This window comes from Zasmidium cellare (assembly GCF_010093935.1).
Source record: "Zasmidium cellare ATCC 36951 unplaced genomic scaffold M409scaffold_11, whole genome shotgun sequence".
NCBI classification, from domain to species: domain Eukaryota; kingdom Fungi; phylum Ascomycota; class Dothideomycetes; order Mycosphaerellales; family Mycosphaerellaceae; genus Zasmidium; species Zasmidium cellare.
The window spans coordinates 104,028-115,047 of NW_022986955.1; the positions used below are offsets into that span (position 1 = coordinate 104,028).

The following is an 11,020-nucleotide window of genomic DNA, read 5'->3' on the forward strand; positions in this document are numbered from 1 at the left end:
AGTCTGACTGTCGAGACTACACTTCACTAGGCCAGAACGGTGAGAAGTGTGCTCAATCCTGTGCGCTCGCATTGGACGCCAGGACGCAGCCTTACGCCACCGAACGCCACCTCCACAGTTTCCCCGCAGTAGTGACTGGGGAAGCGGAGCACAGCATTTCCCTTTGACGCACCCCAGCTCCCTTCCATCTCCCAGCTCTTCCGTGCTACGACTGTCTCACCAGGCATAATGGAGGAACAAATGGAACATGAGAACAGCACTGCTCCTGATTCCCCCACCGCCGCCCGGCGTGCGAGGAAGCCAAATGGAAAGGAGCTTCGTGGCAGGAATCGACCCAGGGCCTCGCTGGCATGTGCGAATTGCCGCGAACGGAAGACAAAAGTGGGCACATTTGGTGGCTACAATCTCCGCCGGAAAACACACGACTGACAATTTTGCAGTGCACCAAGACAGCAGACCCAAAGACGTGCTCTTCATGCAGCGCACTCGGTATCCCTTGTATCATTAGTCATCTTGGCGACCGCAGGAGAATCCAGTCCAGGGAGCAGTTCACCGAACTGCAAGAACGCGTGCATCAACTGGAGGCTTTGCTTGTACAGCAGGCTGGAGGTGGTAGAGGAGGCGATGGTGGATCGCCCGGCCTTGCCGTCGACCCTCAACTAGGCTCGGATGATGCTTCTCTTTTCCAATCTCAGCAAGCAGATGCTACTGATCTACTCGGCGGCGAGTTGCTAAAGTACGCAATCTCTTTCCTCACCCGTAGAGCCTGTTGCGCTGACACGGCCGTAGCCAAAACGAGCCAGACGGTGAGGAGTTACCCATCACTGCCAATGATGGAGACGACCAGTCGTACCAGCAGCAGCACAACCCTATCATTACCCAGCATAACGCACAACTAGACTGGTCTGTCAGTCTGGACTTCTCAGCGCCGAACAATGCTGAAGGCAATATCGCCTGCAACGAGCATGCTCAGCGTCGAGCCAGTACCACTTTTCCCGGACCGACCCAATACAGTCCAGAGCAGGCGGGCTCAACTGAGGATGATAACCCAACACTGGAATGCGATGAGGAGAATGGAAGACCGCGATTCTATGGGCCGACGAGTCAATTACACATTCGATCCAATTCCTTGCCTGTAGACCCCGAAGCAGATTCAAGCAACTCGACCTCCGCCAACGAGCTCAAGACAGATTCTAGTCGCGTCAAAGAGGTCCTCATCCAAGGATTTTGGGAGAGTCAGCCCTTGTCACAGGCCATTATCGAGAGAACACGATTTGAAGACGGACGGAAGGCTGGTCTACGATCTGAGTACTGGTCTCCCTTTCTTGAAAATGCTCTCTTGGCTTGCGCCAGTCGTATGAGAACCTCTCCAGATATAAGAGCTCTAGGGCCGAGGTATTGCGAGCAGGCTACTTCAAAGGTCATTGAAGAAATGCAGAGCCCACAGATCGCCACCATCCAGGGCTTCTTACTTCTCAGCGACTACGAGGCCACCCGAGGGCGAGATAGGTTGGGTTATCTATACTGTGGTGAGTCTGAACAGCTTTGTCACGTGCTATCTCACCGTGCTAATCATTCCACGCATTTTCAGGTATGGCAACACGCATGATTTTCGACTTGGGCCTCCATGGAAGCTGTTCAGCATTGGTGGCTCAGGGACGCCTAACGCTGGCAGACAAGATATCTCGACATCTGTTGTTCCTCGGTGCTTATGTCTACGACACTCTTTGGGGGTTATACCTGGGCCGTCCCAACAGCATCCCAGCGAGTATGCTGAAGGCAGCACGGTGTCGTGGCGATGACATGAATTGGTCCATCCCGATATCGTTGGAGACATGGGTTGGACTAGCCTCTGAGATTGCTGAGGCTACTGAGGTCTTGAACAACAACGCTGTGCCTTTGGCGCCGTCAGCTATGGACCACCTCGCTGATCTTGACGCGAGGATATCAACACGATTGGATCGACTCCCATCCGCGCTCACATTCGATGCAGACCAGATATCCGAGCTCGCCGTGGATGCTTACGGCCTCCAGATCCAGCTTCGTGGAATTCGTGTTGTCCTCCACAAACGACTCAGTCAAACTATGACGGCCATCAGTGCAGAAGGAGTCGCACCCGAGAATCCTGCTCTGGCGCGGTCTCGTGCTATCATGCATGATAGCGCTGTCATGATCGCGCGATTGATCTCGACCTACCAACGGATCTTTGGCATCGAAAACGTCATAACAGTTATGCTGGACAACATGTTCGTCGCCGCGGCCATGCTCGTGACCTACGTGCTCAACCTCCAACGCACAGATTCTTTGCAGTCCACAGAAAGCGATATCATGTGGCTTCACTGTCTTTCTGACATGTTCCAGAGAGCGAGAAAACACTATCCAGTAACCGCACGCATGCTATCAACACTCTCCCATCTTGTACATGGCACGTCCATGGCCGGAATCTTTGGAGAGACTGCACAGACTAGACAGCTTGCGAGACAGACAGATGGAATTGCACCTACAAACGATTTGCTTGGCAACTCAGATTGGTCCATGGGGTTTGGCTTTGGAGCAGACCGTCAAGATGGAGAGCAGGACGCTTCAGCCTGGTTTTTGGACGGACTCGGGGAGACTACGACGGCAACTGCGGCGCCAGACATGGATCCAAGGAATATGATGACATGGCTATTGAGCCCAATGGAGCTATGAGGAAGCAAAATCGTTCATTCTATGTACTGATAATGTATATTTCTGATGGCATCCACCTTCCAGGATTCGTATACCTACTACAGTTTCCCCTGAAGTCTAAGATTGTGCAACCGTGGCATCTCAAGCTCCAAGAGCGCGGTGTTGACATAGCTCATGTCCAGCTGATCGACGTTGGTGACTCCCATGAGACGCATCGATGTTTGAATCTCATCGCTGAGGACTATCTCATTGATTAGCTTCAAGAGGCTGTAGTGATGAGACTCAAACTTACTCTCAATAGCTCTGCATACACCTCCAGTACCATATCCAGTAAGCGAGTACATGAACGGTCGTCCCAGCCCAACAGCTTTGGCGCCCAAACACAGTGCCTTGATGACATCCGTGCCTCGACGAAAGCCGCCATCGACGTAGATATCAAGCTTGTCGAACAGTTCCGGATGGAACAACCGGATTTCAAGAAGTGTGTGCAATGAGCTAGGAACATAGTCGAGTTGACGCCCTCCGTGATTGCTGAGATATACGCCGTCCACTCTTCGTTTTGCTGCTTCGACGACATCCTCCACGGTCGCTATTCCTTTGAGAACGACGGGTCTGTCCTTCCCCCAAGCTTCTCGAATCCAGATCAGGTCGTCCCACTCTAGCGTAGATGAATGTGCCCCGCGAGGAACAGGCCTATCAAGGTTTGGATCTGGATCCGGGCTTGAATTGGCTTGGAATACGATGCCAGAGTCGTGGTCGAGCCGCGCCTTGTATCTTTCGTCCTCTTCTCGCTTTCCAATAACAGCAGAGTCTACAGTCACTACTAACGCAGTGAAGTTGAGCCGCTTGGCGTCGGCGATGTGCTTCAGCGCTCCTTCACGCTTGTTAATAGGGGCGTAGAGCTGAAAGAATAAAGTGCCTCGCTTGTTGCCTACGGCTTCCTGTTCGCTCTGCAGACACTTGGCAAGCTCTGCGTGGCTGATCGAAGAATACGTGCTCGGGCAATGAGGAATGTTGTATCTAGCAGCACCACGTGTCAGGCATAGTTCGCCATCTGGATGGCCTAGCTTTGCTAATGCTGCTGGTGCAATGAAGACAGGCAACGAGCTACGAAATCCCATGATGGTCTTCTGTAGAGATATCCGCGCAACATTGCGTAACACTCGTGGTCGAAGCGATACTTTGCTGAACGCAACTCGGTTGTTGGTGTGTGAAGAGAGCGTGTCCGTTGCTGAGGAGTAGTAGATCCATGATTTCTCGGGTAGAACCTTTTGTGCTTCGATCTCGAAGTCGTCTAAGTTTTGCAGCACTGAGAGTGGGTTCTGCTTGGGGCCTGATGGCTTCTTGTCTATTGATGGCGTTGGCGCCGCCTTCTCGGATTCTCTCTCTTGGGTGAAGTCGACGGGGCCGAGATGTTTGTCTGTAGCATTCAAGTCAGTACCAGGGAGACGTCGTGTGCGCTTCTAGAATGAAGACCTTTGGGGAGATGTGCGTCCAGCGTCCCTTCAGGGTGTACTGGTTCGTATTCGGCCGTGGCGTCCTGGACGCAACATCAGTAAGAAGATTGTAGGCCGAAAGGCTGATGAAGCTCACTTTGCCTGCATGGCGGAGAATAGTATTTGCACCTCCGGGGTGGTGGTCAAGAAAGTCGGTCACGTCGTAGACATTGCCATCGATGATGACCCAGCACGAATCTCTGGATGCATGACTGCGGACATCGGCCGATGTCACCATGGCAACGTAACAGAAATAAATAGTGTCACTTTCATGGAATTCTGTCAAGGCTTTCGATGGCTGACAGACGACACAGACTTCTTATACCGGAAAAGTACACCGAGTATCCAAAGCGGGCTGAAACAAACCCCACTTGCATGTGACACGTCATCCAGCCGGATCAATCAATGCTCAAGGCACGATTCAATGCTGCCGGATAACTAGATGAGATTGGATTATGAAGCCTTGTCTCTCATGTGAACCTAAAGCTCAAGGGAATGTCCTCTCATGCGCCCACCATACCTATAAAAAGGTCAATTGTGCCGGAAGGTAGCGGGAAGCGTGGAAAGAAGACTGACCTCCATTGACGGGAAGCGAAATGCCAGTCACAAAACTCGACTGAGGAGAACTTAACCAGTAGAGTCCTTCAGCGACTTCTTCTGGTTGTCCTTGTCGTCCAAGTGCCATTTCCTTCGTCATTTCGGCGATGTTCGTAGTATCGTCGTCTCGAACCTCTCCCAGCAGTGGCGTCTTGATAACCCCTGGGCACACAGCATTGATCCTGATGTGCTCCCTTCCATATCGCATGGCGTCGGCTTTTGTGAACCCTAGGATAGCACATTTGGATGCGCAGTATGAGGGCAGGTTGTCATATACTCGCAATGCAGCCATGGACGCTACATTGGCAATCGTGCCTCTAATTGGAGACGGGCTACCCTCTGGCTGGATCGGCTCTTGCTTCAGTAGTTGTATGATCTCAGCTCGTTGACAGAGCCACATCCCGCGGGCGTTGATGTTGAACTGAGTGTCGAAGTCCTTGGTCGAGAATTCAGGTGATGTTCCTGGCATCAGAACACCAGCAACGTTGCAAGCATGATCTATGCGGCCAAATTTCGAGCCGGCTTGACTGAAGAACCTGTCGACCGAGTCCTCAGATGTCACGTCGCAAGTCTCATTGACTACCTCGGCTCTGGGATTGATCTCAAGAAGTTGCTGCTTGGTGTCCGCGAGACCCTTTGTACTGATATCGCCGATGATGATCTTGGTGCAATCTCGTTTCACGAAGAGCTGAGCGGTGGCGCGGCCAATGCCTAGTGAACGAATGTCAGCAAACGTGAACAGACGAGCTAGGGTCGAGCTGCTGACCGGACGCCGCTCCGACGATTACTGTGACTCCAGGGAATGCCATTGACAAATTTGATGGCTTTCTACCATCTCCAACAAATGTTGGCCTGGAACCCCACCGGGAGCATTGATTGTGACAGCCTTGTTGCTGGTGATCCACGTGGCAATCTCTTGGCGAAGGTCTCCTTTTCCGGAGATTCGGAAAAGGCAACCGCAGCCAGACGTCCAAAGTTTGCACCACTATTCAAGACGACGTTGGTGATCAAGGCACAATAGTGGTCGTGAGATTCCTCGACAGGTTACTTGAGCGTTGCAATCCGCATCGGGTTACACAAACTTCGCGTGCATTGTATGTATGCCGTTTGTGAGATCCCCGAATACATTCGACACTGACCGTAATTTTGGCAGTTCCATTACACATCTGAGGTAGTTCTGAACGATTTGATCATGGGCAAGTTCAGCATTACTGGAGAGACGGTCTTCGACTATTCCGCTGAGGTCGTCTATGATTTCGTCTCGAATCCGCACAACTGGGGCAAAACGTACAAGGGATCTGCTGGCATGCAAGACCGGAATCTCAAAGTTCCCCTGGAGCTCGGTGATACATGGACTGAGAAGGTCACTCTTCCTCCAAATATGTATCTTTCCACCTGGCGATTGATCACCGCCGAGAGACCCAGAAAGTTCGCCTTTCAGCAAGTCAACAAAATTGGCATGAAGGAAGATGGAACGGGTGGCGTCGATGGCTTCACAACAATTACTTACACCTTCGAGAACAATATTGGGGAGGGCAAGACACTTTTTACGAGGAATTTGACGGGTGAGCTGCCAAGGGGAGTTGGAATACCGGACGATCTCCTAACTGTATGCTGTCGGCCTGATGGAATTGAAAGGTATCACGACGCAGTTAAAGCAGAGCTTGATAAGGAGCATGGCAAGTCCTCGTAGTTGGAAAATGCAAGATGTTGGGCTGTTGCAGTTCTCAGACGATGATTTGGCTTTGTGCTGGATTTTCTCACATGGATTCGAACGTTACTGTCCGTCTGCTTCAAAGGCATTGTTCCACCACAAGCAAATAACTACAAATGCTCTAGTAGAATAGAATAACGGCCAGACTTCAGCCCTACCACCTACTGGACTCGGTAAGGGTGATGGCAGAGCTGAAAAAAGGTAATTAGACGAACGTCTTACTATCTCCATCCGGAGACTTCTCGCAGACTTTCCACGAGCGGGTCGAAGATCATATAAACAGTGTCCTCTAGAAATGTGTCGTTTTGCCGAAGATAGACACGTATCAATCAGTACTGTATCTGCAGCACCAACAACATGGACGCAAAGACTGGTAGTGGCGAAAACTGGTCTCGCGTGGCGGAAATCTTCGCTAGGGTCGCCGACGAGCGTGACCCATTGAGCCCAAACGGACGAGGAAACAAGGAGATGCTGGATGCTGTTGAAGCGGTCTTGCCTTTAAACCAGGCTACTTACATACTAGATGTCGGATCCGGGCCAGGGCAAGTCATCAAAGGCGTTTTAGGTGCCGAGGAGCAGAAGCCACAGATCCCAAAAGATGCTCGAGTTGTTGCGACTGATATTGCCGAATCTTTCGTCAAGATGCTCAAAGATACCAAGCAGAAGAATGTCGACGCTGGCGAAGATATCTGGAAACGAGTCGAAGTCACACAATGGGATGCGAAGGATCTTGTCGAAGTTCAAGATGATTCAGTCAGTCACCTTCTGGCCGGATATTGCTACGTTGCCATGAAGGACGAGGGGCGAGGAATTAAAGAAGCTCTACGAGTCCTCAAACCAGGAGGTTGCTTTGTTCAGTCAAACCTGGGAGATACAGAGTGGGGATCACTGCCAGACTTCGTTACCCAAGTCAGGCCTGAGAAACAGCCACACTCTACCAGCGAGAACGCCAAAGGCTGGTGGACCACTGAAAAGGTCAAGAAGAAGCTGGTCGATGCCGGATTCAAGAATGTTCAAGCCAAGGAGTTCCCGGTGTCCATGCACATGAACTCGTACGAGGAGGTTATCCTGTTCGTGTGGGAAGGCTTTCCGTACATGAAGCCGCTCACAGAGGACATGAGCGCGGCAGAAGTGGCACAGGCCAAAGACTTGACGTTGAAGTACTTGAAAGAAAGGCATCCAGCTGAGCCATTTAGGTTAGAAGGCACAGGTATGGTTGCATGGGGGACGAAATGATGATCGATCGCTCGAGGCTACCAAGGATGATGTAGTTTCTGTTTGATGGCGTGAACGCTTTTCTCAAGTTTTAGGGCTATTCTATGGATCCAAGGAGCTGATACTGCCTCCAGGCCTGATTCTTATCGACTTGATCAAGAAAAGCTGTGATGCTCTTAGAAGTAGCCGCAGGAGTCTCTAGCGGAAAGAAGTGCATCCCGCCCTGGACCTCGACGTACGTTCCATTCTTCACCAGGCCACAGATTGTCTTTAGAAAGTCTGGTGGAGTAGAAGTATCTTCTTTGCTTGCTAGACACAGGGCTGGTACCTTCACCTCCTTTAATCGTTCACCAAAATCGAAAGTACTCAACGCTCTCCAGACCGCCGCCCAGTTGGCGACTTTCGTCGTCTCTAGCTGCCTTCGAACGTATTGAACCTCCGTGCCATTCGCTTCGAGTGTCTCCGGAAGGAACCACCTAGTTAGAGATGGTTCATGCATTGCTTCCATGCCTTTCGCCTCCGCGATGGCGGCCCTTTCTTGGAACGGCCCATACACTCCCTTCGAGAGCGTCCCGATGAACAGTGCGGATCGAACAAGTTGGGGATGATCCAGCACGAACTGCTGAGCGATCACTCCTCCGTACGAAATGCCTCCAACGCCGACTTTCGTGAGGTCGAGTGCTGTGCATAGCTGTCTGAGATCTTGTGAAAGCTGTTCGACAGAGGTTGTGATAGGAGCGTCGCTAGCCCTGCCGTGGCCCCGAAGGTCGTAGGCGATGATTCTCTGTTGCTGGCCGTGCTCGTTTGCGGATGCTGCAATTTGTTCGATGATGCCAAAGTTTCAAAAGTTCTTGTCCATCGCTGCGGCATGAATGAGAATCAATGGACATCCCCCTCCTGTTGTTTCAAGCACCGAGGTGACATGATCGCTCAGCTGGACTTCGTGAGTTGTGATATGGACCGACATCTTTCCAGATCATGGATGAAACGGTGTGATGAGAGGCAGACCAGATGCAATGTACGTCTTCTATAGGACACACCTTGACGTTTGTTACAAGAATCAATCCTTGCTTAGCTGAAACTTACCGCAGTAGCCGGTCAAATCCGACTTCTCGCGAGGTTTCATGCCGAATGTGCGAGCCCGTTTCGGGCCGAACGAGTGGAAACGATTGAGGTCCCGAGGCAACAAGATCTTCGACGAGGAAGGGAAGAACAAGCCAGCGATGGGGACGTCTGTCAAAGTATATCTTGTCAGTATAGCGAAAACATGTTTGTCAAAATAACCTGTCAACTGATGGCTTGCGGTTCCACACTTGCCAGCATCCGCAGGTTCAGGAGTAGCTGAGACACCACAGTATCTCCCAGCCATACGGTTAAATGCAACTTAGAGACTGCTCCAGGGATACGAACGTGCTAGAGAGTTTGGAACCAGTAAAGTGACCGACACATTTGGGGCGAGTTCTCTAGCATCGACATCTCAAGCAGAAAGGAGCTTGATTGAATGAGAAAATGAGCACATCTCCCCTCGGGCAGTCATGGGCTTCCCAGAGACGAATGGGCCCAGTCTCAGCGATAATTTACTCCTTTCGGCCGTTTTAAACTGATATCTCGCTCTTTAGATCACCTTTCACAAGCTCATCGGCTTTAAGCCTCGCGCCAAGGCTTAAATCCATGTAAAGTCCATTCACTCACTGGATTCCACACGTTAGAATCAATGCATACTATTAGCACGTTCGCAATAGCCGTTCGATCGTAAGAGCCGATATGAGGCTGTTGCAGGCTTCAAGGATGAGTTTATGGCTATATCAAAACCTCCAACATGGCGATGCGACCTCCAGAAGCAAAGTCGATACCCCTGAACCGTCGACGACATGTCTACGACCACGACTTTACAGAAGCCCGTGAGCGATGACCCTGCAACCTCGGCGGTTGATGGGAAAAATGAAGTGGGCGATGTACCGGGAGCGTCGAGCCAGCCAAAGGCGCCCGTCTTCCCAGAAGGCGGATGGAAAGCCTGGCTGGTCGTCGTCGGCTGCTGGTGCACTTCATTCGCGTCATTTGGCATTGTCAACTCCTTCGGGTATGAGATGAATACATAGCCCGTCGTAGTATCCAGCTGACTCCTACCAGGGTCTACGAGACCTATTACCTCAACTCCTACCTCCAGTGATACTCACCCTCGACCGTCGCGTGGATCGGTTCCATCCAGACCTTCGCCCAATTCTCTGCAACTCTCCTCAGCGGCCCTCTCACCGATCGATACGGGCCTATGATTGTCGTCTGGCCTTTCTCCTTACTCTTGGTCGTCGCCATGATGTTGACAAGCCTATGCACCAAGCTCTACCAGTTTATATTATGTCAAGGCATCTTGCTGGGGCTCTGTTGTGGCTTGATCTTCGCCCCGGCACTGGCGGTAATTGGACAGTACTTTTTCAAGAGAAGGGCATTGGCCATGTCTCTGGCGTCCACAGGGTCACCTATTGGAGGCATAATCTACCCGATTGTTCTCAATAACCTTTTGCCGAAAGTTGGGTTTGGCTGGGCTCAAAGGACGTGTGGCTTCATTAGTCTTGCTCTTTTGGCGCTCGCAGCAGTTTTGATCCGCCCGACTGGGATGAAGAGAAAGAATAAGCTGTTCTTGCTGGAAGCATTCAAGAAGCCACAATACTCGTTTCAGGTGACAATCATCCCCGTCTTTGACTCATATCTGGTCTGACTTCTCAAAGGTCGCTGCGCTCTTCATGATCGTCCTTGGGATATGGACGCCATATTTCTACATCGCTGAGTTCGGTATCGACCACGGTATGGACAGAGGGCTTGCCGGATACCTATTCGCCATGATCAACGCCGGTTCTTTCGCGGGTCGAGTCGGAGGTGGGTTTCTGGCCAACGCTCTGGGTCAGTTCAACGTCATCACTGCTGCAGCGTACACGTCTGCGATTCTGATCTTCTCCTGGCTGGCAATCTCTCACGCTGGAGGAATCATTGCCCTTGCGGTACTGTTCGGCGCCACTAGCGGCATCATCATAGCGTTGATGATGAGCACTGTAGCCCACACGGCTGATCATCCTTCGAAAGTGAGCTAGAACCATACTTATGACCGTCAAAATGCTGATCATATTCCACAGATTGGTACATATCTAGGACAATCGACCTTCGTGATCGGTTTCGCCTCGTTGGCAGGCACGCCCATCACTGGAGCATTGATCAGCCAGCATGGATTCACGGCGGGAATCATCTTCAGCGCTGCAGTGATTATGGCCGGTGCAGTTCTCATCACATTTGCCCCGTACTTTCATGCGCCGGAGAAGCTCGTGGCCTAGAAAGT

General features: G+C 51.5%; 7 protein-coding genes across 7 annotated transcripts; 4 read left to right on the forward strand and 3 right to left on the reverse strand.

Moving 5' to 3' along the window:
• Nucleotides 1-228: 228 nt before the first annotated feature.
• M409DRAFT_52774 (uncharacterized protein) lies at nt 229-2,691 on the forward strand (the record flags this gene model as incomplete). Its single annotated transcript, XM_033812169.1, has 4 exons — nt 229-381; nt 441-736; nt 790-1,529; nt 1,592-2,691. The coding sequence occupies 4 exons, from the start codon at nt 229-231 to the stop codon at nt 2,689-2,691; spliced, it is 2,289 nt and encodes a 762-aa protein (XP_033669639.1).
• A 77-nt stretch (nt 2,692-2,768) lies between these two features.
• Nucleotides 2,769-4,404, reverse strand: M409DRAFT_20769 (uncharacterized protein; the record flags this gene model as incomplete). Its single annotated transcript, XM_033805538.1, has 4 exons — nt 2,769-2,911; nt 2,963-4,090; nt 4,147-4,210; nt 4,264-4,404. The coding sequence occupies 4 exons, from the start codon at nt 4,402-4,404 to the stop codon at nt 2,769-2,771; spliced, it is 1,476 nt and encodes a 491-aa protein (XP_033669640.1).
• A 265-nt stretch (nt 4,405-4,669) lies between these two features.
• Nucleotides 4,670-5,572, reverse strand: M409DRAFT_20770 (uncharacterized protein; the record flags this gene model as incomplete). The annotated part of the gene is made up of 3 exons (XM_033805539.1): nt 4,670-4,686; nt 4,743-5,474; nt 5,530-5,572. The coding sequence occupies 3 exons, from the start codon at nt 5,570-5,572 to the stop codon at nt 4,670-4,672; spliced, it is 792 nt and encodes a 263-aa protein (XP_033669641.1).
• A 383-nt stretch (nt 5,573-5,955) lies between these two features.
• M409DRAFT_52775 (uncharacterized protein) lies at nt 5,956-6,456 on the forward strand (the record flags this gene model as incomplete). The annotated part of the gene is made up of 1 exon (XM_033812170.1): nt 5,956-6,456. One exon carries the CDS (start codon nt 5,956-5,958, stop codon nt 6,454-6,456), a length of 501 nt encoding a protein of 166 aa, XP_033669642.1.
• A 378-nt stretch (nt 6,457-6,834) lies between these two features.
• Nucleotides 6,835-7,713, forward strand: M409DRAFT_20772 (uncharacterized protein; the record flags this gene model as incomplete). The annotated part of the gene is made up of 1 exon (XM_033805540.1): nt 6,835-7,713. The coding sequence occupies one exon, from the start codon at nt 6,835-6,837 to the stop codon at nt 7,711-7,713; it is 879 nt and encodes a 292-aa protein (XP_033669643.1).
• Nucleotides 7,714-8,752: 1,039 nt separating this feature from the next.
• M409DRAFT_52777 (uncharacterized protein) lies at nt 8,753-9,061 on the reverse strand (the record flags this gene model as incomplete). The annotated part of the gene is made up of 1 exon (XM_033812171.1): nt 8,753-9,061. The coding sequence occupies one exon, from the start codon at nt 9,059-9,061 to the stop codon at nt 8,753-8,755; it is 309 nt and encodes a 102-aa protein (XP_033669644.1).
• Nucleotides 9,062-9,563: 502 nt separating this feature from the next.
• Nucleotides 9,564-11,015, forward strand: M409DRAFT_20773 (uncharacterized protein; the record flags this gene model as incomplete). Its single annotated transcript, XM_033805541.1, has 5 exons — nt 9,564-9,772; nt 9,823-9,858; nt 9,934-10,369; nt 10,419-10,769; nt 10,821-11,015. The coding sequence occupies 5 exons, from the start codon at nt 9,564-9,566 to the stop codon at nt 11,013-11,015; spliced, it is 1,227 nt and encodes a 408-aa protein (XP_033669645.1).
• Between the last annotated feature and the right edge of the window lie 5 nt (nt 11,016-11,020).